The sequence below is a fragment of the Saccopteryx bilineata genome, chromosome 5 (assembly GCF_036850765.1).
Source record: "Saccopteryx bilineata isolate mSacBil1 chromosome 5, mSacBil1_pri_phased_curated, whole genome shotgun sequence".
Lineage (NCBI taxonomy): Eukaryota > Metazoa > Chordata > Mammalia > Chiroptera > Emballonuridae > Saccopteryx > Saccopteryx bilineata.
Window position 1 is genome coordinate 155,090,352 of NC_089494.1, and position 27,958 is coordinate 155,118,309.

A 27,958-nucleotide genomic window follows, 5' to 3' on the forward strand; every position below is an offset into this window, starting at 1 on the left:
GGAACCTGACACATCCACATGCCAGGCTGACACTCTACCGCTGAGCCAACGGGACAGGGCTCAGAGCTTATTTTATAATTGAAAGCTTGTATCCTTTTACCAACTCCTTCTAACAAGGTCCCTCTCCCTCCAAATGGCTCTTTTTAATGGGTGGGCCCACTATGATCTCCAGAATAGCTATTGATAGTACTAGAGTGAACTCTTAATCTCAACCTTTCTATGGACAATAAAAAGAACTAAGAAAAATGGAACCCCCATTACAGAATGAAAAACGTGTTCAACATTACCTTGTTGCATCATAAGCATTATTATATGTAAGTAAATTGTAAATGGTATATTGCAAGGTTTTATATTAACTGCCACTATTCCTTCCACGGTTGGGCCACTTGGAAATCCTCTATCCTGTCCCACACAGCGCTTTCTTTTCTCACATCTAGGCTCACCAGGTACATGTCAATCTGCCTGGGATGGCAGCTCATGTCTGTCTTTATGTTCCTTTTATTTCTAACAGAATCCTGTTTGCAGTTGTAGCCCATGATCAGCCTCACACAGAACAGCAGCCAGATTTGCATTCCTGCTCTTCCCTCTTGGTGAAGAGGGAAGCGTCCTCAGCGAACCATCTGTGGATGAGGACACAGACAGCACCATCATGGCTCCCGGATGACCTGTTCCCCCTCTCTCGTTCTAACAGCAGAGGACACTTACTACTTACCCATTTCTCACTCTGTACCAAGTGGCTACACCAATGTGCCATGTATTTTTCATGGTGTACATTTAAAACATCTTTAACAAGTTTTAGAGAACATATTTGGAAATGTTCTGGAAAAAAAAAAAGAAGAAAATTGCAAAACTCCTAGCACTCCTGACTGTGGGAGAACAAGTCAGCTGCACTGGTGCTCAGGACACACTCTGGGGACTCTGTGGGGCGCAGGGGACCACTACAGTGGGACTGAGGTGCCTGGCACACCACCCTGGCCGTGTCCTGGCTGTGGGATCAGTGCCTGGGAACCTTCCTAAGCCCAGTCCCCATGCCTTAAACAGGGTTTTGTGACTCCCATGTGAGCAGCAACGCATAGAGCCCTCAGCACGTTACCTGGGACAGGGACACCCCAGAAAATGGTAACCGTCAAACCATGAAGTATCAGGGGGTCATTTCTAACCAATCTTGAGTCCTGCCTGTGCAGTACCCATGGAGAAATAGTAAGATTTGCTTTTTGGGGGTGGGTGGGAAGGAAGTGAAGTATCAGTAAGGTGCCACTTGATCCGAACACCAATAATGACCGCTGCACTCATAGCTGGTGTCTGGGCTGAGCACACACCCGACACTTTGTTCCCACCAGGGGAATGAAGCCCACGGTGGGTTCAGTTTTTCAAAGACAAGTTGGACCTCTCCCTGTGCTTCCCGGCTACGAGCCCTGGACAAAGGCCCTCTTCCCGGGGACTGTGAGCTGTCCCCGCTGAGCGCACCAGGAAGGAAAGCGGCCAGCGCGAGCTGGAAGCTCCGCCTCCGTACAGCCGGCCCCGACGACGCACCCAGTGACTCAGGGCACTTTCCTTCACCAGCCTGACCAAGCGCCTGGGGTAGGGCCAGGGAGCGACTCCAGAACCAGTTCACAGGCCCTGAAAGTCACCCTGCTCTCTGTCCCTCGCTCCCCTGTATATGAAGTAACAGGTCTGCAGGTGCCCTTTGGTTCTACCATGGTGTGAGACTGTGACCTCTGGCAATGCTCAGATTCCCCAAGATTCCCTACCCCACCCACCCTGAGCGAGTCTCATTAGATATATATTTTTTAAAGGCCCTGTTTCTATGTGAGAAATTTCAGAGAAATGTCTTGAGACATAATGGTTCATCATCTTGATGATGAGCGCTGAAAGAACCTTTAGCAAGTGAATCCAAACCTCTCATTTTAAAATTTGAAAGATGAAGCCCAGCAGTTTTAGGTCTCACTCAAGGTAACAGATAGTAGATGGCACTGAGCAGCATCTGGGGCTCTGTGCTCCTCACCCAATTACAACCTGGCCCTGGCCCCTAGACATGAAAAACACAAATGAAACCTCAAGAAATTATTTTTTTATTTTATATGGTAGTTTTTTTATTGCTATTTTAGAGCCAGGGGGAAAAAAAAGTATTTTTAAGAAGCAAAAACAACTAAAAATTCAACCTCTTTCCCTACTTTGGCTATTTAAAGCAAGTCAAGTGAAATCTCTGGGTGCCTGGTAACTGATAGGAGAAGGCGTATATTTCTGGCATCACTGCTAACACACCCTTGCACCATATGAGTATTGACTGATGGCTTCACACACGAATAAGTGCAAAGCCTGTTCCTAGGCAAATGCTTTGTATGCGTCACTAAGGCTATTTTAGAGCTTGCTCTCTAGAACTGAATGTAAACTAGCCCTGGTGATTCTGAATTTAAATGTGATTTAATTTGGAGGAACGCATATTATTTTCAGAGCTTGAGTAGAAGCTTATTAAAAAAAACAACTGATGGTAAGTCTATAGACTTTTATAAGATATTTTAATAAGTTCTTTGAATAACAACTGTAATACTGGTTTAATACATATTAACATATTAACTTAAATAAAAATGCTGGTACCCAAAGCATGCATTTATTTCTATTACAAATGTATCATACCTCGCAGTATACCAAATGGAATCACCTGATACATTTTAAAAATAAGGGTGCTGGAACCCGTCTTACAAGGTTTGCATTGATTTGCCAGCGGGTGGAGCCAAAGCATGGAATTTTTTTCTTATGACCTTTAAAAGCACCACAGTTGATTCTTACGTAAGCCTTTGATTAAGAACCACTGATACACAGAACAGCAATGCTTTCGGTCTCTTCCCGGGTTCATGAATGAGAATTCACATTTGAAGAGAGACTGTATTCTATATCAGTGGTGCTCAAACTTGGTTTTGCATCAGATTCAGCTCCTGGAGGTGGGGCTTGTCAAAAATGCATGAGAAGTCTCACCCCAAACCTAAAAAACTGTAGTGTTAACAAAGCTATACAAAATATTCAGAAGTACACAGTGTTTGAAGAGTAAACTTCCCAGAAGTTTTCCTAAAAGACAACTTGTTTTCTAAAAATTGAACCGGCCCTGGCCGGTTGGCTCAGTGGTAGAGTGTCGGCCTGGCGTGCGGAAGTCCCGGGTTCGATTCCCGGCCAGGGCACACAGGAGAGGCACCCATCTGCTTCTCCACCCCTCCCCCTCTCCTTCCTCTCTGTCTCTCTCTTCCCCTCCCGCAGCCGAGGCTCCATTGGAGCAAAAGATGGCCCGGGCGCTGGGGATGGCTCCTTGGCCTCTGCCCCAGGCAACAGAGCAACACCCCGGATGAGCAGAGCATTGCCCTTGGTGGGCGTGCCGGGTGGATCCCGGTCGGGCACATGCGGGAGTCTGTCTGACTGCCTCCCCATTTCCAGCTTCAGAAAAATACAAAAAAAAACCCAACAACAAAAAAACCCCCCAAAAAATTGAACCGAAAATAGTAAACTAAGAAGGTTATTAAGGGAAATGTAGTTGTGTGAGTCACAATTTTAAAGCAAATCTTATTTATTTGTTTATTTATTTATTTATTTAAGTGAGAAGAGGAAAGATACAGAAAAGAACCAGGATCCACCCAGCAACTCCTGTCTGGGGCTGATGCTGGAATCAACCAAGCTATTGTCATTGCCTGGGGTCGAAGCTCAGACCAACAAAGATATCTTCAGCGCCCAGGGCCCACACTCAGACCAACTGAGCCACTGGCTGTGAGAGGGGAAGAGAAAGAGAAGGGGGATGGAGATGGGAAGGAGAGAATAAGTAGATGATTGCTTCTCATGTGTTCCCTGACTGAGGGTCGAAGCGAGATATCCACACATCAGGCCAACGCTCTAACCACTGAGCAAATTGGCCGGGGTAAAAAATCCCCCTTTCTAACCTAAACCTCTTGAGTGCCTATGAAATTAAAAAGCAGATGGTGGTAGAACTGATGGTTGTGAAGGAGTCATATAGAGAGATGACTATAGTTAAACAGGGAGATACTGTCCTGGAATTCACATTTCTGGATGGGACATTTGTTCCTTTAATGTGGAGGTACTCTAGAAGTAGTTAAGCAGGAACAAAATGTGTGGTGATTTTATAGTACTGAATTGTTGGTGCATAATGCCTGTACAGGGGCTTACAATTCAGATAACATCTTTACAGATATTTCCATCATTTACTATATGCATCCCTCTGGCTAGCCATTTCTTCTCTACCTCAGTTGTAAATTGAAAATGGCAAGATCCCACCTGACAAGGCACTGGCACAGTGGATAGAGCGTCAGCCTGGGACACTAAGAGCCCAGATTCAAAACCCCAAAGTTGCTGACTTGAGTGCGGGCTCACCAGCTTGAGCATGCGCTCATCCGCTTCAGCGTGGGATTGTTAGTGAGTATGGGATTATAGACAGGACCCCATGGTCGCTGGCTTAAGCCCAAGGTTGCTGGATTGAGCACAATGTCACTGGCTTGAGAAAGGGATTACTGACTTTCTATGGTCAGATTTCTAGATTTGTCTATGTTTTGAAAGTTTGTCAAAAATAAGCAAAAAAACCTTGGGCAGCTGAAACAACTTTCTATGAAGCTCTCCTCAAGGCCATGTGTTGATTTTCATTCAAAATATAATTGCTAAAATGTTGAGTTACCTGTTGTCCTAGCCAACAGGAACTCTTAAGAAACCCTGAGGTGTGAAAACTGCTGTTCTACTGGCTACTTAATTTTCTTTATTTCTGATTACCCTGTGCCTTGTAAAGGGCTTTTGTTTTACTGATTTAAAAATGCAAAGTTGTAGCCTTCCTTCAGGGCCCAATTCACTTTTTTTTTGGTGGTAGTGAGGCACTAACAACATTCTAGGTACCATATTAAAGCAGGAGATATTCGAATATGAACAAGAAGAAGTCCTCAGTCTCAAAAAATCAGAATTTTGTATGGGAGACAGACATACAAACCTTTGCAATGCATTGAATATACTCCAGTATAACTAAGAACAAAGAACAGAAGTGTCCATGTGGCAGGAGGTTCTTCAGCTGTCTGGGGCGGGGTTCAGGACAGGAGCAGGTGGACAGGAAAGCCTCACGAGGTGAAGCCATTTGAACTGGGTTGGGAAGTCAAATAAATAGGCTACCAGGCTCCTGGCCGCTACCACTGAATGGACCGCAGTAAATTACTGTCCAGTCACTCTTACTGCAGCCCTCCGGAGTCTCCCTCCTGGGAAATCCTGCAGAACTTCCTGTGGATGCTACTCAGTCGGTACCTGACATCTACCAGTGCATCTTTTATGCAAGTCTTGTCTTCCTAGACTATAAATTCACCAAGCTGTAAGCTTGTCATGGTGGTTCCTACCTCTCACTCATCATTGCTTTCCCAGAGTCCAACATATATGGGGCACTCAGTAAATAGTTCTTGACCTCAAAGTTAGACAACATTCCCTAAGAATACAGATGGCTTTCAAGCATGAAGCATCTAACACCGAAGTGTGAGCACTAACGCGGACCACAATCAGTAAGTGTTTGGTGCCTGTGATTAAAGGAGATTGCAGTGGGAATTTATCACATCAACTGAATGCATTCAGAATTATTTCAGACTCCTTAAAAATATTTTTCTATTTTGTCTTATTTCATTTAAAACATGATTTTAATATTATTTGGACATTATTTAAATTCCACATTTAGTTTAGAGTGATTTAAATCTGGGATCCAGTTTGTTAATTCAAGTTTCTAATAGTTTTTGGTCTAGAACTTGTCCAACCATCAGTGAGACAAAATTATTAGATGAAGATCATAAAGTCCTATTAAAGGAAGAGTCTCTTTTGCTTCTTCAGTAATTGTTAGTTTCATAACAGATGATCAAATTATGTGGCTAAAAGAATATCTGATTTTTTTCTTCTGGTAAAACACCAGTATAGAACTTTGCATGTAGGACATCTGCACAATTCAAACATCCACAGCCATAGTCAGAGTACCAAGCTCACTAGATGTATAAGTAAAACAAACAAAAACAGCCTGGTAATGACTGGAAGTTATAATTCTACTTTGATAGCTGGAAGTTTTTGTTTGCTGTCTTAGAGTTCTTGGCTTTGTGTGCTTTAACGAATGTCAGATAAGCCATCCCCTGGGTGGGAAAATATGGCTATATATGTCAAGTGTTGTCATTCTCTTGCTAGGTCAAGATACTTGAAGTTACTAAGTGCCAAAATGTTCAGTAACAAAACCTTTATAAGGAAACAAATGTGCCTGACCTGTGGTGGCGCAGTGGATAAAGTGTTGACCTGGAATGCTGAGGTCACCAGTTTGAAACCCTGGGTTTGCCCGGTCAAGGCACACATGGGAGTTGATGCTTCCTGTTCCTTCCCCCTTCTCTCCCTCTCTCTCTCTCTCTCTCTCTCTCTCTCTCTCTCTCTCTGCTTTTTCTCCCCTCTATAAAATGAATAAATAAATTTTTCTTCCCTCTATAAAATGAATAAATAAAAGTTTTCTCCCCTCTATAAAATGAATAATAAAAAGTCTTCAAAAAATGTGCTTATCTTCATTAATAACAAGGCTGAAGAGGCACATGGAACACTGCGCCTCATGGTGCATGCAGCCTGGGGTGGGGTAGAATATCCAGGGGAGATGAAGGTGGAGTACCACTGGGAGGAGAGGGAGAATGCGTACTTGAGTCAGAATAAGACATAGAAGAGAGATACAAGAAGGCAACCAGAAACTGAGAAGCAGGATCGACATTCTTATATTCTCATCTATACATTTTCCCAGGTGATTTTATCCACTTTCAAAGTTTCAGGCAGAATCAAAACTGGATGGTTCCCATGTCTACATATTCATCCCTGAAGGCTTGGTTCTACTTGTCTACATCCAAATGCCTCCAAGAATATCCATTTACCCACAGTTCAACATGTCCAAAGATTAAGTCATCTAATGTTGTCATGGTAGAGCTGGGTACATTCTGGAGATGGAAACAACAGGACTTATTGGTGGTGAGGCCATTAGTGAGAGGACGGAGCCTGAGCGAAATACTGCTAATAGTAAGGTGGGCAATCAAGGGCTCCGATGTGGACAAGTTTGAGGTCTGCATAACCATATAAGCAGAGAGGTTATACGCGCAGCTGTAAATATACATGAGAACTCAGAATGGAGAGCGGAGAGCAAAAATAATGAGAAGCAAAGTCTGAGGGCTGAAGAATCCCAACTTTGAGAGGCTGAGTAGAGAGGAAGGTGTTTGCCCCCAACCCCCCAAAAAAGGAAAAAAACTGGCAAGTGATGGCCAAGAGTAGACATTTCAAGTTGGAGAGTATGACCAACTACTCTGAATGCTGTTGACAGCTCGAGTAAGAGAAGATAAAGCTTACAGCCTACTTGACTGCACAGAGATTGTTGACCTCGCTCGGAGCAGTTTGCTTGGAGCAGTTTGTTCCAGTTGTTAAGAGTTGTGCGTGTAGAGCCTGGATTGAAGAGAGGTAAGGGGTGAAGGCTGAAGAAGAGAGAGGTTAAGTGAACACCATTCATTTGAGAAAATGACCAAGATGTAATACCAATTTCCCAGAATTGTATGAGGCCTTGACCCTGAGGGTCAGAGAGGTCCCTTTCTGGCATAAGTGAATATCCAAGATGGAAAAAAATTGCACTTCAACTATTTCTACAGAGCTCTAGAAAAACTTCAGTACTCTGAGGTCTTACCAAATATTGGATAAACTCCCTCCTGGGGTGACATAAGCCAGATGGTTGGGGGGCCACTGGCACTCCCTAACCATACTATCTGAGGAGTTGCAGACTTGGGAGACAATGGTCAAGTTCAATGGACAAAAATTAGTGAGATTTTATCAAAAAGCTTAAAGCCAAGAACACAGAGCCTAAAACTAAAAAGGTATCTAAATAAATCAAGGGGAAATTTATGGACACGGGATTCAAAGGGAACTAGAAAGAGGAGTGTTAAAATGAGAAACTTTAGAAAGGGGTCAGTCCAGAGAGGATTATGTTTATAGCAACAGACTCATTCTGGACAAAGGTCAGAAGATATAGCTAGACAATCCCCAGCACGCTGGGACATGGTCTATAGAAAGGAGGGTAACTGAAGAAGGGGCACTGGTGTCTAGAAGCTCATTAACAGGGCTGTTCCTCTTCCGGGAAACGGCTTTGAACACACTGTGATCTGCCACAAGGAAAATTCTCCTTGGAACCATGTTGAATTCAACCTCTACACTCACATGTATCAGAATGCCTCTGGAAAATAGATGCATAATTTGAAATATTCCTACAGATATATATGTCTGCCCTCCTTAAACATCAGGATTATGACTGCATAAATCCTGTACACTCAGTGATGAATCTGGAAAAGCCTTATCTCACAACTAATCTCTAAAAGCCCAACCTCCAAGAACTCATCCTGGAGAGGGAAACTATGAATGAGGAAACTAAGTCCAACAAACCAGGCTAGAAGACTATGTCTGGCTCTTCCCAACCTCACTTGCATGAATCAGGGAGATAAAATATGACTTAAAATAACAATCCTGATTTCTCTCATGTCTCTTTTTCTCTTTTCTTTTTTATTAAGTGAGAGGCAGGGAAGCAGAGAGACAGACTCTTCCATGCACCCTGACCAGGACCTACCCGGAAAGCCCCCTATGGAGCAATGCTCTGCTCCTCTGGGACTGTTGCTCTGTTGCTCAGCAACTGAGCTATTTTAGCACCTGAGGTGAGGCCATGGTGCCATCCTCAGTGCCTGGGACCAACTTGCTTGAATAAGCCATGGCTGCAGGAGTGGGGGGAGAGAGAGAAAGAGAGAGAGAGAGAGAGAGAGAGAGAGAAAGGGAAGGTGGGAGGGGAGAGGAGGAGAAGCAGATGTGTACCCTGTGTGCCCTGACTAGTAATTGAACCTGGGACATACACATGCTGAGCTGATGCTCTATCACTGAGACAACCTCTAGAGTCTCATGTCTTTTATGCCTTATTAATTTTCACTATTTCCTTTGACACTAGAGAAGTTTTGTGTGTGTGTATGTGTGTAAATACAGGGGTGAGCAAAAGTAGGTTTATATTGTAGTTGTTTGTGTAGAAAATAATATAATAATTCATAAATATAAAAATAAACTGTTTCATGCACTCAAAACTGTAAACCTACTTTTGCTCACCCTGTATATGTATGTGTGTATGTGTACATATGTATATGTGTGTGGATGTGTGTGTGTAAACAAACAATAAAATATGATTGTTTAAAAGAAAGAAGCCCTGGCTAGACGGCTCAATTGATTAGAGCATTGTCCCGATATGCCAATGTTACGGGTTCAATCCCTGCTCAGGGCACATACAAGAATCAACCAATGAATACATATATAAACAGCAAACTGATGCTTCTCTTTCTCTCCCTCTCTCCTCTCCTTCCTCTATAAAATAAAATGTTTTTAAAGAATAAAGAAAAAAGAAAAAAGATAACCCTGACTATGTCAGTACTCGACTTTTACAAAATCGTAGGGAGTATAAGTGCCCAATTTATTATATACAGTGATAGAATGTTATGGATATTTTAAGTTACCAATATTAACATGGATAAATATACAAAGGGAGAAGAGATGATCTGCTATGCTTGGCAGCTTTCACTGTCATACCATGGGGCACAAGCCAGCGAAGAATTTCTCCTCCCAGACTGGCAGCACTGTTGCACAAATCTTCGCAGCCCGAAGGATTTGGAACGCCAAAGCAAGAGGTGATGGTGGGTGGGCGTTGCCCCTAGGGAACACCAATAGAATGGTCACAGCTCAGAAAAGCACATGTCCCGCTGGGTAGTCTTGCCCCCTCCCGCCTCCAAAACTGTTCCAGAGGAAAGTGACATTACTGCAGAAATTACGGAGCAGGGAGGGGGCAGTGACAACTGAGCAATGTTGCTGGGACACCAGCACAGGACACTTCAGTGTTCACAGCTCCTGGTGTGCATGTCAGGCTGCAATTGGACCTCTTCACAAAAGCCAAAACTACACTTTTTAAAAAATAAAAATGTCAGATAATTCACAGAAAGAGTCCATCTTCAATGTTGAATTACCATCCGGAGCAAAATAATTTAAAAGCTTAGTAAAAGTTCACCTTCTTAATTTTTTTCATATGTAGGCCTTGAATTAGTTGGTCATTAAAGTTATGATGATAATAAAAAGTTTTAAAAATTACTTTTTTTTATATTATGTATGTCCTTTGTGGATTTTTGGTTTAATATGAGAAAGTTCTTAAAATTCTGTTATTAATTTCACCTTAAGCCATAGAGAAAGTCTACAGAAGAGTTTCTAAATGACAGTTATGATTATTCCTTTGTGTATATCAACATCTAATGAGTACCTGTACCACTGTATGTAATTACGAAAACAAATAAAATCCCTATCTTGGTGGAGCTATGCCACCTCTTAGAATCAATACAAGTAGAAATTCACTACATACAAATTAATATTGAAACATGAAAGTGAAATAAGGATAAAAGTCCTTTTATATTTTCTAAGCTTACATAGTATTTTATCTGCCAGATAGTTATTTGATCTGCTCAACATTTTTATCTAGAATTTCTACTGCATAGGAGGATATAAATTTACCTACAACCAAACCCATTAATTACTGTATTCTCTTTATTTTCAAACTTAAATGAGGCCCTGGTTGGAGGCTCAGTGGATAGAGTGCTGGCCCAGTATATGGACATCCTGGGTTTGATTCCCAGTCAGGGCACACAGGAGAAGCGACCATCTGCTTCTCTTCCCCCTTCTCTGCCTCCTCCCCTCTCACAATCCCCTCCCATAGCCAGTGGCTTGATTGGTTTGAGTGTTGGCCCCAGGCACTGAGGATAACGGTTGGTCCAAGTACCTCAGCCTCAGTTACTAGAAATAGCTCAGTTGATTTGAGCATCAGCCCCAGACAGGGGTTGCCAGGTGGATCCTGGTTGGGAAGCATGCAGTAGTGTCTCACTATCTCCCCTCCTATTACTTAAAAAAAACCCTTAAATGTGTGCATTGTGTAAAATACTTGTATATATTTAAAGGGAATGTTTCATAAAAGCCATTAAAATAGTTCAAAAACTATTTTGCTCATTAAAATAGTTCAAAAACAATTTGCTGACTTAGTGAAATGTATTTTTAGTCCAACATTGTAATTATCTATAACAATCAACTATGTTGAGAACAAATATATTCTACTAAATTTAAGTTGATATTTATACTTAGCTCTCCAAACATTCTTTTTCCTAACTTTCTTTTTACTCTAAAAAAAAGTTCCTGAAAAAAAAAAAGACTATTTTGCCAATGGGAGCTGGCACATATTTAAATCGAAAAGTTCTATTACCCAGCAACGTTTAAAAATAATGTGTTACACATTGTATAGGAGGAACTCCATTTATGCCATATAGTCTAAGGCAGGGGTGCCCAAACTACAGCCTGCGGGCCACATGCGGCCCCCTGAGGCCATTTATCCGGCCCCCTGCCGCACTTCCGGAAGGGGCACCTCTTTCATTGGTGGTCAGTAAGAGGAGCACATTGACCCATCTCATTAGCCAAAAGCAGGTCCATAGTTCCCATTGAAATACTGGTCAGTTTGTTGATTTAAATTTACTTGTTCTTTATTTTAAATATTGTATTTGTTTCCATTTTGTTTTTTTACTTTAAAATAAGATATGTGCAGTGTGCATAGGGATTTGTTCATAGTTTTTTTATAGTTCGGCCCTCCAACGGTCTGAGGGACAGTGAACTGGCCCCCTGTGTAAAAAGTTTGGGGGGCCCTGGTCTAAGGTAATAGCATAAGTTTTCTGAATATAATTAATAGAGTTTCCTTTTATAAAGTTCTTAAAGGTATATTGGTACATTCCTGTTCATAGCAACATTATTCACAATGGTCAAATGGTGGAAACAGCCCAAGTGTCCACTGATTGATTAATGGATAAAGATGTGCTACATACATACAACGTAATATTATTCAGCTTTATAAAGGGAGGGAATTCTGATACATGCTACAATGGGTGAAGCTTAAACATATTGTGCTAAGTTAAATAAGCCAGTCACAAAACAATAAATATTGTGTGAGTCCATTTATATGGGCACTTAGAGTAGTCAAATTGACAGACACAAAGTAGAATGGTGGTTCCTAGGGGCTGGAGTCAGGGGGTAAGAGAATTAGTGTTTAATAGGTACAGAAATTCAGTTGAAGTATATAAGAAAGTTCTGAGATGGATGATGGTGATGGTTATACAGCAATGTGAATGTACTTCATGGTATTGAGCAGAATACTTAAAAGTCATTAAAATGTTAAATGCTATGTATATTTTACCACAATAAAAAGAAAAACTGCAAAAAGAAAAAAAAACCCAACAGTATATAAAAATTTAAAAAAAATTCTTAGAAGTGGATCATCATGGTAATCTATGAACTTGAAAGCAAGGGAAAATTTTTCATAAAAGACAGCCATCATCTAATATACAGTGTGTTCGTAAGTGACGGTGCACTTTTGACTGGTCACAGGAAAGCAACAAAAGATGATAGAAATGTGAAGTCTGCACCAAATAAAAGGAAAACTCTCCCAGTGTCTGTAGGATAATGTGGCAGCATGTGTGCATGCGCAGATGATGATGTAACACCATGTATACAGCGGAGCAGCCCACGGCCATGCCAGTCGAGATGTGGACGGTGCAGAGGAAAGTTCAGTGTGTTCTGTGGCTCGCTAAATTAGAATCCATGACCAAAGTGCAAAGTGAATATCGGCGCGTTTATAACGAAGCGCCACCACATAGGAATAACATTACTATTGGGATAAGCAGTTGAAGGAAATCGGCAGTTTAGTGGAGAAACCCCGTTCTGGTAGGCCATCAGTCAGTGACAAGTCTGTAGACGCTATACGGGATAGCTACTTAAGGAGCCCTAAAAAATCTGTGCATGAGCCCACATCAAACTGCAATGAATAGGTATGAAACTGGGAGAGTTTTCCTTTTATTTGGTATAGATTTCACATTTCTATCGTCCTTTGTTGCTCTCCTGTGACTGGTCAAAAGTGCACCATGACTTTACGGACATACTGTAGTTTCTTTTGTTAAGTGCTCAGATAACAAAGGAAATTCATATAATATCCATTTATTTAGATCAGCGGTCATTAAATGTATGTAGGGTGTCCAAGTATACAGTAGCCAGCCATCACCAGGGTCTGACACTGGTTGGGTAAAAATACATTGTCTTAAGTAAAGTCACAAGATTAACTATACAATATGTATCCATTGATCGTACTTACTTCTTTAAGTCAGTCTGAAAAGGACTCATTATGTGTTTCAGCCACGATCTGTATCTATAATACGCCCAGAAATAGAAGGCTGAGGTAGGGGCACTACAGCAAAGAAAGGCAGTGGGAAGTGTCCAATAGGGGAGAGTTTGAGAGGCACCTGAAGGGATCAGACATTATAGGAAAAGAAACAGATCAGACCTTAGAGTTTGTGGTTGGAAAGAACAATGAAAAAGAAGGTTGAAGGGACGTGGGCAGCCAGTTAGTAAAGGAGTTTTAGCAGTCTGCAGGCACTACAGATTTGTAGGAAGTTTCTTAAGGGAGATACATTATGAAAGCTATGATTTACATTTATTGGTCAAGAAAGTGAAAATTACATTAAAAAAGATGAGGAAGAATACTTGGTGACAGGGAGACTGGTTAAGTGGGAAATGGAATGAAAGAAAAGGATGTAAATATCTGTAAAACCAGGGAAATATCTTGTCTCTTGTGTAACTGCAAAAACTATTCTGGGTATAAATAGGAACATCAGCTTTAAAGGGATTAAGTGTCGCCCTCACTGAGCATCCTTCATGGACCATCAAGCTAAAGCATGCTTCATTTCACTGCATATCAGTAAAGCTCAATTCTATTGGCTAATGAAAATAAATTGTTAAAAATACAGAGTGAGAAGACCACCATTTTTGAGGGCTTATGCCCTTCTTATTATAACAGTGAAGGAGAATCCATTTGCAGTTACAAAATAACAGCCAGAATACAAATGAGGCCTACACAGTTAAACTATTTAACCAACCTCAGTGCTTCACCTTCTTAAAATTCCTGGAAGATAAGCAACTGGGAAGTGGTGAGTGACATACAAATTGCCCTTCGGCTAACTTCCACGATTAAAAACTCCTTTGACCAGCATTCCTCACACCAATTCTCTAACACTCTCCAAAGGACAGCCATTTGGTATTTACCTGTGATCATGAAAGTATTCCAAACAGAATCCCCTCCAGTTATAGTAAGAATGGGATGTACGCGGCCTTATTACTCCCTTTTTCCCCGAAAATGTTTTAACTCATGACTTAAACACAGCTCTCCTTCCAAAATTCTTCCAGGTAATTTTATCAGCATGCATTTACCTAATAATTTAGTTATCATTTCTATATCATCTTTTAGGCAACCCCTCCTTGCTAAGTCATCTTCCCACTAAATCACCAAGCACTCTCAGAATCACTCAGCCTCGACACGTTCCTTGCTGAAGTGTGCAATGTTTAGCATGCATTTGTCTTTCACATTTTGTTCCTCTAAAAATACAAGTTCCTCTGATACATCTTCTAATAGTCTTTATGGAGACCAGTGACCCCATCACAAACTAGTGAATATTATTATGTGACCTTGGTTTTGATTTTGCTGGTGGCGTTTCACTTCAGTAAGTGCATAGATGACATTAAAAAAATTTTTTTTCATCTCCTTTTCCCCCAAAGAGGGTAAAAACACCTTTTAAAAGAAACAGTACACAGTGCACAAAGCAAGTATTGTAAAGATGTATCAACTGCATTTTCTTCAAATCTATGATCCGTGATCTATATTAAATGTTCTAATACATGTATTCTTAGTGGGGACAATTTCTGACCCAAGGAGACTGGCTGTAAAGCCAGTAGCCGTGGCCACCATCACAGCTTCCTGGTCCATGCAGGTTTGCATTTGATTCGGATAGACAGTAATGAAACAAGGAGCCAAGAACTGGTGGGCCATTAGCTTTAATCCTAGCTTGCACCCAGCAGGCGAGAAAACACTTCCCTTTCCATTCAGGGCTCCCAAAGCCACTGACTCATCTGAGTATTCCTAGAATCAAAGGTTTCTACCTCACCAGCCTTATTCACTTCTGTTCCCCATCTCCTTCTCTCTGCACAAATTGCACAAACTGGCTTCTCCTTCTGCAATGCTAATTTCAGGAACCATGTGAGAGAGAACCTGGTCTCCCTTATTTTATAGTTTAGAAATTAAAGCCTTTAAGCCAGTACACAAATAAGAAAGTATCTGATACAAAGCCACTTATCTGAGGCATAAATGGGATTCCTCATAAGAGTGCACCACCCCACATCATGCAACAGTGAAGGGTGTGGGGAAAAGCTTAATGTTGAGAAGATCTTAGTATTAGAAGGATGTTGAAAAGATCTTAGTATTAAAAGGATGGGAAAGGTTTAGTCTTAAAACTAAGCCTTAGGCTATAAGGACCCTGCCTGCTTACAGCCTGTCCCCCACACCCAATGCAAACTATAAGCGAGCAAACATATACATCAAATTTGCAAACCTATTTGACCCACAGAGGCAAAAATTTGCTCTTAACCCTTTGAGTAGTACGAACATTCATGTACACCCTCGTACCTCCTGACCATCCAGAGTATGATTGATTTATTTTAAAAATGTATAAGGCAACATTAAAAAAAGGCAAATGTATGTTCTACATGTTTCCATAAATTGGTTATCAAACAAACATGATTTTAAGTTAACAGAACTCTAACGAACTCATTTTATCTTTTGAAAAAAATCTCACTCTCAGGGGTCAGCAAGCATGAGAAAAACTCACCACTCAAAGGCTTAAGGGATAAAATAAAACCTTACTCTTCATGTGTAAAGCACAGATATCCACAGAATACATAAACACATTCATAGTATAGTTATGGTATATAATTCATTCTGAAGAGGGGATGGCGATTTATCCAGAAAGGCTCTACCTTAAAGGAATGGTAATAAAAAAAGTTGAAAAATACTGCTTTGCTGTAAAAATTGTAAGAAATGAAATGTTAATACTGTATCCTTTAATATAGTTACTTATTAGGGAGCTCTGAAGTCTCTAGACATCATTTCACTTATTCCTGAGTATCCAGGAGCTCCTGCTGGAGGCTCCTCGGGGCTGGATCCTTCCCCTGTTATTGCACCTATCACACTAAATTACAACTGCCCACTGGACTTTCTCCCCTCACTACACTATTTTAGGAGACTGTCTTCATTCATTCCACATTATGGATCACCCACTGTAACAAAAGCACTGGCCTCATTGCCTGATGCATGGCATTTAACACAAATTTCTTGAATAAATGAAGCATTAGGCCATATTATCTTTATAATATCTAGAGATAGTTATTATTTTTCCTGTCTTAAAAATGAGGAACTGAGGATCTAAAAATAAGTATCGTGCAACTAGCTAGTCAGGGACAGAGGCAGAATTCTAAACCTAGGACTGTATAACTACATACTGGGTTCTTGGCCATGGTCAAACTTTCCGGAAAGAGCCTACCAACAGGTTGAAGTATTTATGGTATGAGGCTCAGACAAAGGCTTTTCACTGTGTAGGTCTGGGCACATCTCCTAAGCATTCTGGGCTTCTCTACCAGACCCTGAGCTCCTGCAGGGTGACAATGATGAGCCTCTCTTTCAAAGAGAAGGGAGTTGATTAGATACATTCTTAATTTCTCACTGGATCTCATAATTTAACTCAGTATGCTACTTATGTCACCCTCCTGTTAATTCTAAAAGAGAACATAATAAGATGTCCAACATCTGGAAATAGATTCTATACATCATTTTTTTTTTTCATTTTTCTGAAGCTGGAAACAGGGAGAGACAGTCAGACAGACTCCCGCATGCGCCCGACCGGGATCCACCCGGCACGCCCACCAGGGGCGATGCTCTGCCCACCAGGGGGCGATGCTCTGCCCATCCTGGGCGTCGCCATGTTGCGACCAGAGCCACTCTAGCGCCTGAGGCAGAGGCCACAGAGCCATGCCCAGCGCCCGGGCCATCTTTGCTCCAATGGAGCCTTGGCTGCGGGAGGGGAAGAGAGAGACAGAGAGGAAAGCGCGGCGGAGGGGTGGAGAAGCAAATGGGCGCTTCTCCTGTGTGCCCTGGCCGGGAATCGAACCCGGGTCCTCCGCATGCTAGGCCGACGCTCTACCGCTGAGCCAACCGGCCAGGGCCTCTATACATAATTTTTTAACTCTCCTGATGCCATGGTACACCCAGGTATTATTCTTACAGTGACTTACCACATAAACGTTGTTCTTACTCTTAAAAACTTCTGTTGCCATTCTACTAGGCACTTTCTGACAAGGAAATCCTGGTAAACTTGTGTTTTTAAATGATATCAGTAAAAATCTGTATTAAGTGACTGAGATTATTTGAAATTAACCATTTGGTGAAAAAATCTTAACTTCTCCTTCCCCCCACAATTATTAATATAAATTCCTTACCAAATTATTAGTATAATAAACCATTTATAAAATTTTTAGGAATCTATCTCAAAGGCATAAAGTGAGAATAAAATACTTCAAAATTTGAAAATTTGGGCCCTGGCTGGTTGGCTCAGTGGTAAAGTGTTGGCTTGGCATGTGGCTGTCCCAGGTTCAATTCCTAGTCAAGGTACACAGAAGAAGGAACCATCTACTATTCACCTCTCCTCCTCCCTTTTCTCTCTTTCTCTCTCTCTTTCCCTTCCACAGCCATTGATTTGAGCACATCAGCCCTGGGCACAGAGGAGGGCTCCATGAAGCCTCTGCCTCAGGTGCTAAAAATGGTTCAGTTGTGGCCCTGGCTGGTTGGCTCAGTGGTAGAGCGTCGCCCTGGCGTGCAGGAGTCCCGGGTTCGATTCCTGACCAGGGCACACAGGAGAAGCGCCCATCTGCTTCTCCACCCTTCCCCCTCTCCTTCCTCTTTGTCTCTCTCTTCCCCTCCCGCCGCCAAGGCTCCACTGGAGCAAAGTTGGCCTGGGCACTGAGGATGGCTCTGTGGCCCAGGCGCTAGAATGGCTCTGGTTGCAGCACAGCAATGCCCCAGATGGGCAGAGCATCGCCCCCTGGTGGGTGTGCCAGGTGGATCCTGGTCGGGCGCATGAGGGAGTCTGTCTGACTGCCTCCCCGTTTCCAACTTCAGAAAAATACAAAAAAAAAAAAAAAAAAAGGTTCAGTTGTGAGCATGGCCACAGATGAGCAGAGCATCTGCCCCAGACAGGAGTTGCTGGGTGGACTCCAGTCGGGGTGCATGTGAGTCTGTCTCTTTATCTCCCCTCCTCTCACTTGGGAAAGAAGAAGAGAAAAGGAAAAAAAAAAGAAAAAGAAAATTTGTTTGCTGTGGTGAAACCAAGGTTGAATTTTAAAAAGAGATGAAAGCCACTAATAAAGATGAGTAAGACCAGAAGAAACACTGGGCAGATATTTTTACTAGAGCAGTGGTTCTAAACATTAGCAAATGGTGAAATACCCAAACACAGCCCTGGCCCTCATACCCCAAGTTGCAGATGCAGTAGATCTGGGGTGGGACCCAAGAATCCCAGGTGATACTGATGCTGCTGATGGGGGGCCACACTTTGAGGATCCCTGTCTTAGAAAAAATGTTTAGTTGAGGACAAATATCTGCTAAACTACTGTTTTGATTTGACCTACAGAGAACATAACCAGGAAAGTGCAATTCAGCATTATCGAGTTGTTTAAACAAAATCACAAGTGCATATTTTCTCATTTAAAATTTTTTTTTTTTTTTTTTTTTTTTTAGCATGGTCAATGATAAAGGAAGGGAGAAAAAAAAAAAAAAAGAGGATGATTTCTTTTTCTTTTTCCCCTTAACGTTACCTTTGGCTTACCATATGGAATGTGATGGGTTTTTTTCCCAAAGTAGGAACTTCTGTAACACCAAAGTCTGATTCTAATCCAAGTTGTGGAGAAATAAATTTGTCCATTTCTGACTGCTTTCTTAGCCCCCTCAGCTATGCCTGATGTCAAGAAGGGATGTGAAATTATTCTAAGTAATTTATACATTGGTAAGAATTCACTCATTAAGGAATGATTACACTCAATCAGCCTGAGTGCTACAGCAGTGGTCCCCAACCCCCAGGCCACAGACCGGTACCAGTACGTGGGCCATTTGGTACCGGTCCGCAGAGAAAGAATAAATAACTTACATTATTTCCGTTTATATTTAAGTCTGAACAATGTTTTATTTTTAAAAAATGACCAGATTCCCTCTGTTACATCCATCTAAGACTCACTCTTGACGCTTGTCTCATAAGTTCGACAATTATATTTAAAAATACCACAGTTTTTACACCGGTCGCATAATTTTATTTTGTGCATTTATCCGGCCCCCCCTAAAGACCGGTCTGTGAAATTATTTTCTGACATTAAACCGGTCTGTGGCCCAAAAAAGGTTGGGGAACACTGTGCTACAGGAAAGGGGGCTGGGGTTTCAGCAGAGAACCCTTTCAGTGAACAGTGCAAACAAATTAGTAAACAGACACTTCCATTAAAATGAATCTGCAGGGCCTGTAGGGGGAGCCCTCACTCCCTACTTCCATGGTGAAGCACCACAGAGAGGCCTCTGGTAGTAACAGCACTCCCAACTTACCCTCTATAAAAAGTTTCCTTTCCTTTGTCTTAGTGATCATGCATGTGACTCACCATGGCATGTTCCAAATTGCAATTCTTTGCTGTTCCAAATAAATCCATTTTGTTGGAGAAATACCTGGCTGATTTTCTGGGAAGTTCCATAACAGAAATATAGAAATTATATTAGGTGGAGAATACCTCTTTATATAAGGCCAACCTTGATAGCCTCTATTGTTGCAAAGATTACTGGAAGATGTCTTTCAATGTGACCATTGACTAGCTTTTTTTTTAAAAGTTCTATGGTTCTGCTTATTTTTATTTATGGATATTCTGACTTGTTCTAAAAGAATTTAATTTACTGAGGTAGAAACAATCCAGTAAAATAAATTTTTTTAAATTTGTTTATTTTTTACAGAGACAGAGAGTGAGTCAGAGAGAGGGATAGACAGGGACAGAGAGAGATGAAAAGCATCAATCATTAGTTTTTATTGCGCGTTGCAACACTTTAGTTGTTCCTTGACTGCTTTCTCATATGTGCCTTGACCACAGGCCTTCAGCAGACCGAGTAACCCCTTGATGGTGCCAGCTTGTGTTCAAGCTGGTGGGCTTTTTGCTCAAACCAGATGAGCCTGCGCTCAAGCTGGTGAGCTTGGGGTCTCGAACCTGGGTCCTCTGCATCCCAGTCCGACGCTCTCTCCACTGCACCACTGCCTGGTCAGGCAAAAATAAAAATTTCTTCAGGGTGTTATGGACTTAATGTTCAAGTCCTCCTCGAATTTATATGTTAAAATCCTAAGCCTCAATGTGATGGTATTTAGAGGGGGGCCTTTGGCAGGTGATTATGTCATGAGGGTGGAATCCTCCTCAATAGGACTGGCATCCTGAAAAAAAGATACTAGTTTGGTGTGTGTGTATGTGTGAGAGAGAAGCAGAGAGAGGGACAGATAGGGATAGACAGGCAGGAAGGGAGAGAAATAAGAAGCATCACTTCTTTGTTTGTGGCTCCTTAGTCTCTTTTGCTCGTTGATTACTTTCTCACATGTGCTTTGATGGAGGGCTACAGCAGAGTGAGTGACCCCTTGCTCAAGCCGGAGACCTTGAGCTCAATTCAGTGACCTTGGGCTTCAAGCCAGGTACCTCTGGGCTCAAGCCAGTGACCATGGGGTCAAGTCTATGATCCCACACTCAAGCCAGTGACCCCTCGCTCAAGTTGGTGAGCCTGCACTCAGGCTGGCGACCTTGGGGTTTTGAACCTGGGTCTTCCTCATCCCAGTTCGATGCTCTATCCACTGTGCCCCCATCTGGTCAGGCCAGTTTGCTGCCTTACCCTCTCTCTATCACATGAGGATACAAAAAATTGAAAATAGCTGTCTGCAACCCAGAAGAAGGGCCTCACCTGAACCCAACCATGCTGGCACCCTGATCTTAGATTTTCAGCCTCCAAAAATGTGAGAATAAAGGTCTGTTGTTTATAAGCCATTCACTTGCCTCTGGTATTCTCTGTAGTAGCCCAAACAGGCTAAGATACAGGAGTGAGAACTGGCATATTGGAATAAGAAAGGTAGGGAAGAATATGAAGGAAGCCAGATGTGAGGTCAGACCACCTCTTTTATCCTTGCAAGCTGCATTTATATAGCTGTTAAAAAGCTGAACCAAAAACCACAATAGATTATGAAGAACACATAATGGCATAATAAATAGAGCCCTATCTTGAAGAAGTATAGACTATGACATTATAACTTAGCATTCTGTTTGATAGAGACACGCTTTCAAAGGTAATTGCAATGAAAATGTAGTTTTGACCAGTGTGCCTATATTTGTTGTGAAGTGAGGGGTATAAATGTTTCCCTACGAGACAGAGCAACAACAAGGGAGAACAAGTGAGCATAGGAAATTTTGGGGTGAAGAGCCCTCACTTGTGAAAAGCCTCCCCACCCCATTCTGAGAGGAGGAGAGTAATGAAGAAAATGGTCAAATGTTTTCTACAGGGAAAAAAGGTGAATAGTGGAAGAACACAGTTTTAAAGCCATTTCATTTCTTAATACATGCCTCATTAAGAAAATGTCACATTGAACAAATTCTGTCCTGATGCAGTTTAAAACAGCACTAAACCGACATGACAGATGGCTGTCTCTTGATGACAGAAACACTCAACCCATAACTGCAATGTCTTTGAACAAAATTCTAAACAAAGCAAGGGAGAGCTGGGAGCTTTGGGGGGTCTATCTGGTCCAGTAGTACTTGACTTGCTGGAATGATTATAAATCTTCCCTTGAAATTGCGAGTTAGCAACTGGAAGTTTCTAAGATCAAATTGCCCAGATGGCGGCTGCTTTATTGTTGATGCCTCCATCAAGCAGGTTGCCTTTTTCACATCAAGTGCACTGAGGAGCAAGGCGAAATGCAAGAACCATGGAAGACATGCTCAAACATCTTCAAGACCTACTTATCCTTCAAATCCCTGCCCCAACACATTTCCCCAAAATATAATGCAGCATACAACCATCTTTTCACAGGGATAGAGTTTATCGCGTTTGTGGTTAAGATTACAAACTTGGACGTCCATTCCCCAGTTATGTTAACAGTACCAGCAGAAATGTGTCCCAAGCTATTAGGTTTTTTGTCTGGGGCCCCTTTAAATCCAGGTCCCTTTAAACTCAAGTTCCCCTCACCCAACCTCCCACTGGGGCAGCTTCTTCATTAAGCACCTCTGTCGCAAACCCCTCCCTTAAACAGCTCCCCCCACCCTGGGAAGGTTCTGGGAAGTGTCCTTGGGACAAGGACTTCCAAAGGGGCAGGAGTACTGGGAAAGGGAGATAGTCTATGACCAAGGCCACAAACCAGGATATGCTAGTCTGAGAATGCCCAGGTGCACCAACCCCTACATCAGCAGATGCCTGCAGTCCCTATATCAGACACACCCTTCCTGAAGCTCAGGGTTGATGCCACTTCAGTTTCAGCCCATCTGCTTATAGACACATAAAGAAACTTCTTATAAAACTCATCAGGCCTTGTGTGCCCCATCTTTGGCCAACCTAACACAAGCGACATACTGAATTATCAGTAATGCTTCTTTCTGCCTTTGTTCAAAACTAAGCTCAAGCACATGAGGGTCATTCCCGCTCTATTCACTTCCTCCCACCAAAGTGGAAATGTTCTCTGAAGAGGAAGCCAGAGGCAGACCCAGCTCTCGGGATTCCCTCATCACCATGTTCTGTTTTCAGCCGCAGCCCTGGGTGAGCTACCCCTTTACATTACTCTTTAAACTTATTCTTTCTCAATCCTTACTAAAAGCACTGGCTTCTAAGGGATGAGGTAAAAAGGCATTAAAAATATCTAGCAAGGAAATAAAATACTGCTTTGGTTAAAGGATGCTTTTAGCCCCATGGAGTAAGTTTGGGTTTCCTCCATTCAAACCTTAGATTCAGTAACTCTGACCACTAATTTTTTAAAAGACTAATATAAAGAAAAATGTAACGCATAGGTATTTTATAAACCATTTATTGCTTAGGCTCTGGCCAGCGGGCTCAGTAGTAGAGCATCAGCCCAGTGTGTAAAGTCCCAGGTTTGATTCCTGGTCGGGGCACACAGGAGAAGCAACCATCTGCTTGTCCACCCCTCACCTTTCTTCTCTCTTTCACTCTTTTCTCCTCCTTGGTTTGAGCAAGTTGGCCCTGGGCACTGAGGATGGCACCATGACCTCACATCAGGCACTAGCATAGCTCAGTTGCTGAGCAACAGAGCAGTGGTCCAGGTGGGCAGAGCATTGCCCAGTAGGGGGCTTGCTGGTTGGATCCAAGTCAGGGTGCATATGGGAGTCGGTCTGTCTGCCTCCCCGCCTATCACTTAATAAATAAATAAATAAATAAATACATAAATAAATACATAAATAAATAAATAAATAAAATAAACCATTCATTGCTTAAGGTTATTGGAACTGTGTGTTAACGATAGAGTACACAGTGTGGGGCTTAACAGACTTCTCACCTTGAGAATTGTATAGACCTGGGGAATAGAGAAAACAACTCAAATATGACCTAGAAGAGAAGTGGTGCCACTGAGCCTGACAAAATGCTCTTCTGCCTTTCGCCATCCACCCTCTGCTTCCCATTCTGGAGAGAATGGGCAGCATCGTGGGCTCTGGGTCTGCGCTCTGGGCCACTCTGTCCCCTCCTGTGTCTGGTTCCCAGCCCTGCACTGAAGTGTGACAGTGCTGAGGTTCTTTCTCTTTAACTGCCCTATGTCCTCCAATTGCATCTTGGTGACAACAGCTCTGAAACAACCCTGTAAGATGGAGTGTGTCCCTGAAATGCACGGGAAGCAAACCCCAAGCTGGCATTGTCCCATCAGGCACCGGCTTCTGGAGAAAGGGCCCAGCGAGAGAAGAGCACGTCAAATGTGCTAAGTAGGCGCCGTGAGACTCAAACAAACTCCTCGTAGACTGGATTCGATTCCTGGCTTCATGGTTTCCTAACTGTGTGAACTTGGCAAACGACCTAACTTCTCATTACTTAACTTCTCTGTCAAACAGGGATAATAGCACCCACCTCACAGGGTCCTTATGAGGATGAAAGAAGTTAGTTGATGAGAAGCACTATGTTTCAGTGCTTGCTATTCTCATAAGATTGCCTTCAGACCCTGACTTCACTGAAATAGTAATTTAGTCTGATCATATCAACTTTCTCGGGACTTCCTGCAATGGAGGACTTGTATTCTCCTACGCTTTTTAACTTAAGAAATTTGGTTTGATCTCCACTACTTTAATACCATTTCCAGACTGCAGTACCTCCCACCTGACCCCCAATCGTGGCCTCGCCCTACAAGCCCCACTCCTTCCACTTACTGTAAGGGACACCAGAATACATCACCACCAAATATGCTACTCTGACACAGAATTCCTTTGGGCTGGAGGTGAGAATCAGCAGATGCAGAAAGACACTTCCCCAGGGCTTCCCCAGTGACTAAAAGCAGAAAGTTTTGAAAAATGAACTGCCATAAACTCCCTCTCCCGGGGATGTTCTATGGCTAGGGAAATGATGAAAAGTTGGCACCGAGATGGATCTGTACAAACAAGCCTTACTCCATTAGTGTTCCCCATAGATTAGCCCTCCCACAATTTACTGCCCTAGGAATTCAAAATCCTGTTTCCTTTGTCCTGTCACTTCTCTGAAAAGTTATTGTTCTTTGTTAAGATGCAACATGAGACCAAGTTGTAACCACCCCTTTGCATTACTCTTTACTGATGTTTCTTCCACACAAACTGTTTTTCTTTCATTAATCTACCTTTTGTCAAGGGGCCAAGCCAGAGGACCAAAAAGAGTAGAGGGAAAAAACCTTTCTTCCTCCCTGACATCACCCTTCTTGACAGTTTCACCTGTGGGCTCCACGTTTACCTCCACCCCGTCCATCTTCACTGTATCACTTCAAAATCCACAGTGACAACTTACTGGACTCTAGCACCCAATCCTTCGATTCCAGAAGCTGTTATCTCTATCCTACTTCAACACTGCATGTATCTTTACTATTTCTTCTTTCACTTCAGGTCATGACAGAGGTATGTCTTTTCTCTCTCCTGTGGGTCATCGTCCACCAGCTACCTGGATTCCGCATTCTCCCTTCTCCAGAGCAGAGCTTCTCCCACTCTGGTCCGCAGATCAGCAGCCACGGCAGCTCCTGGGAACTTGTTAGAAATGCTGGTTCTTGGGCTCCCGGGTAGAGTGAGCCAGAACCTCTGGGGTGGGGCTGAGCAGCCTGTGTTTTAATTGGCTCTCTAGGGATATAGCTCAGACTCTGCTGCTGTTGTAAGGAATTAAGTAGCAAAGCAAGTATTTCTCACCACCACCCCCCAGTCCTTCTTTTCTCCTACTTAAATCATGTTCAGGTCTTTCGTATCCTTAAAAAAGAAAAGAAAAATCTGAATCCTGCTCCTCCTAGAAATACCTATCAAACGTTTATTTCACTGATAACATTCTCTAAACAAGGGAGATGACAAACTTTCTGCTCAGACTTTCTCTTAAAGACACTCCAAGAATTCTTAAATAGTGCCGTCTTATCACACTCTAGTAAAGCCATTCTGTCTAAGGCCAGTAAGTTATCGTCCAAACTGTAAAGCTCTCCCTCTCCCTCAATCTCTATGCAACATTTGACAATGCTGAACACTTCCTTAGTCATGAAAAGTCCTATCCTAATTCCCCCAAAGAGCCAGATCCTGACTCTCTTTCTCTCTGACCAGGCTCTCTCAGACTCCTTTGCCAACTCTCCATCTTCTGTCTCACACAGGTATTTCCCAATGTTCTCTTTTCCATACTAATCTCACCTTTATGGATTCAATTATCACCCCTGTACAATACTTCAAATTCATCTTTTCATCTTTCTACCATAACTGCCCATCTTAACTGGAGTTTCACAAAACATGCAACCTTTTAGATGCTTCTAATGCACAGGCTCTACAGTACCTCAAATGTAACACATCTCAATATCAACTTATTTTTGGTCCAAACTATAACTTCCACTTCCCTGTTTTTATTAACGACATTGTCATTCTCCAAAGGCATAGCATGTCCCAAAATAGTGCCTCAGAAAATGCTAGGTTCTTTAGAAATTCATTTTTTTAAAAAAAGTTTTTATGAACTAATAAATGTAAGAAATGGGATAACACCATCAGCTTCTTGGAGATTCACAGTGTGTATCAGCATATTAGAGGCTCTGAGAAATCCTGCACAGAAAAAAAATAACGCATGCAATTGTGAAATGATTTTAACAAGGTCTTAATTTCTTCAGTAATAGCAATGTCATTCAGAACATCTATCAATACATATTAAAAAGAGCTACCTTTATCATCATCTTGTCTCTGCCTCTCACATCTGATTATTTGCCAAGCCTGTATAACTTCCTTGCAGAGATCTTATTTCCAGTCCTTTAGTCGCCTCCCCGTTTCTGGCCGCTCCTACTTCTTGCTGGAGCATTGTAACTCATTTCACTTTTATTCTCTTTAACTTTTGATTCAGCCTCAGTTTGAGGTCAGATTAATTAAACTACAGGTCAGATCTTGGTTCAAAATCTTCACTAAATAAATGTCAACATAAAGGAAGTAACACCCAAGCCTCTTTAACCCAGATTAAACCCTGTTTACCACCCTTTCTCTCCCTCCAACCCTGTTTCATCTGAAATGGACCTTGACCCTCACCTTACCTCACATCCATGCTGTGTCTCAAGCTATTCTCTCACTTCATCATGAGAAGCCCTTCAATAACATCACAGCTCAAAATTTACTATTCTCCACAGCTCAACTCTAACCCCACCACTTCTAGGAGCTTCCTGATGGCCAGGTCATAAACTGTCACTGCTCCTTTTGAAATCCCATAGGATTGTGTTCATTGCACTTGTTATATCTGCCCTTCTGTTTTTAGAACGAGGCACAGTGTGAATGTAAACTGTGTCTCATACATATTTATCTCCCCAGCTGTACCTATGCAGTGCCTTGCTCAGAGAGCTCTAGAAATAGCCTGCATAATGAATAAGGATCAATTTTCCTTGACCTGCACATAGAAAAGGAAACTAACACCCTTAAAGGCAGAACCAATGATGCTGGAAACTCCTTATCCAAAAGTGGCTAGTACCTGTGATGGTAAAGAAAATTCTCCGTGTTCTTCCTTAAAGAGCCTCTTTCACACTAAGTGCTGTAATTTTGTTAAACAGATGATCCATTCGTAGCCATAAACACCACAGTCCCAGATACATTATTAGATACAGTAATTTGCCTCAGTTCCCCAGTGTCAGCTGCAAGACAATGTCCTTTCCTGCTTCTGAAAGGAATCAAATGACTTCAATTTCTTGACAAAACCTCACACTGAATTGAAAACTAACAGAATCCTGCCAACAGTATTTATTAGCAAAACTACCACGGGCAGAAGCAAATGATTCCTACTTCCCTCCTCACTACATTTGACACTTCTGATAAAGAAAAACTGGGCCAAGTTCAATCAGATATAACAAACAACCCACACATACATGGGTAAAAACAAAACAAAACAAAACAAAACAAAAAACCTTTGGAAATATTAGTTCAATGCTTTAAAATCCTTCCAAAGGACAAAGGGTACAACCATTGAGAACTAGTAAAACTGTTGGACAAATGTCCAAAAAAGTCTGCTCTTGTTTGTTTCTCTTATCATTGTTTAGTCTTTGCCCCTCAATTTGAACTCCAAATGCCATGATCTTTCCCTAATTCTTCAGCCAGTTTATCTGTCATTTTATCCTCTAATCACATATACATGGAGTGATAAAATAGAAGGGGAAAGGAAGCTAACATTTAGTAAATTCTCACAACCTTTGTCAAGTGGTTATTATTT

At 42.1% G+C, this 27,958-nt stretch overlaps 1 protein-coding gene across 15 annotated transcripts in view; it reads right to left on the reverse strand.

Moving 5' to 3' along the window:
- The window catches only part of CACNB2 (calcium voltage-gated channel auxiliary subunit beta 2), a 431,046-nt gene that overhangs the window by 62,221 nt on the left and 340,867 nt on the right, over positions 1-27,958 (reverse strand). For 3 of the 15 annotated variants that reach the window (XM_066232420.1, XM_066232422.1, XM_066232423.1), the window contains one exon: positions 9,622-9,742. The exons of the other annotated variants lie outside the window; for them this stretch is intronic. In XM_066232420.1, coding sequence (XP_066088517.1) covers positions 9,622-9,742 — 121 coding nt within the window. The remainder of the gene's footprint in view (positions 1-9,621; positions 9,743-27,958) is intronic. 15 annotated transcript variants of the gene reach the window in all.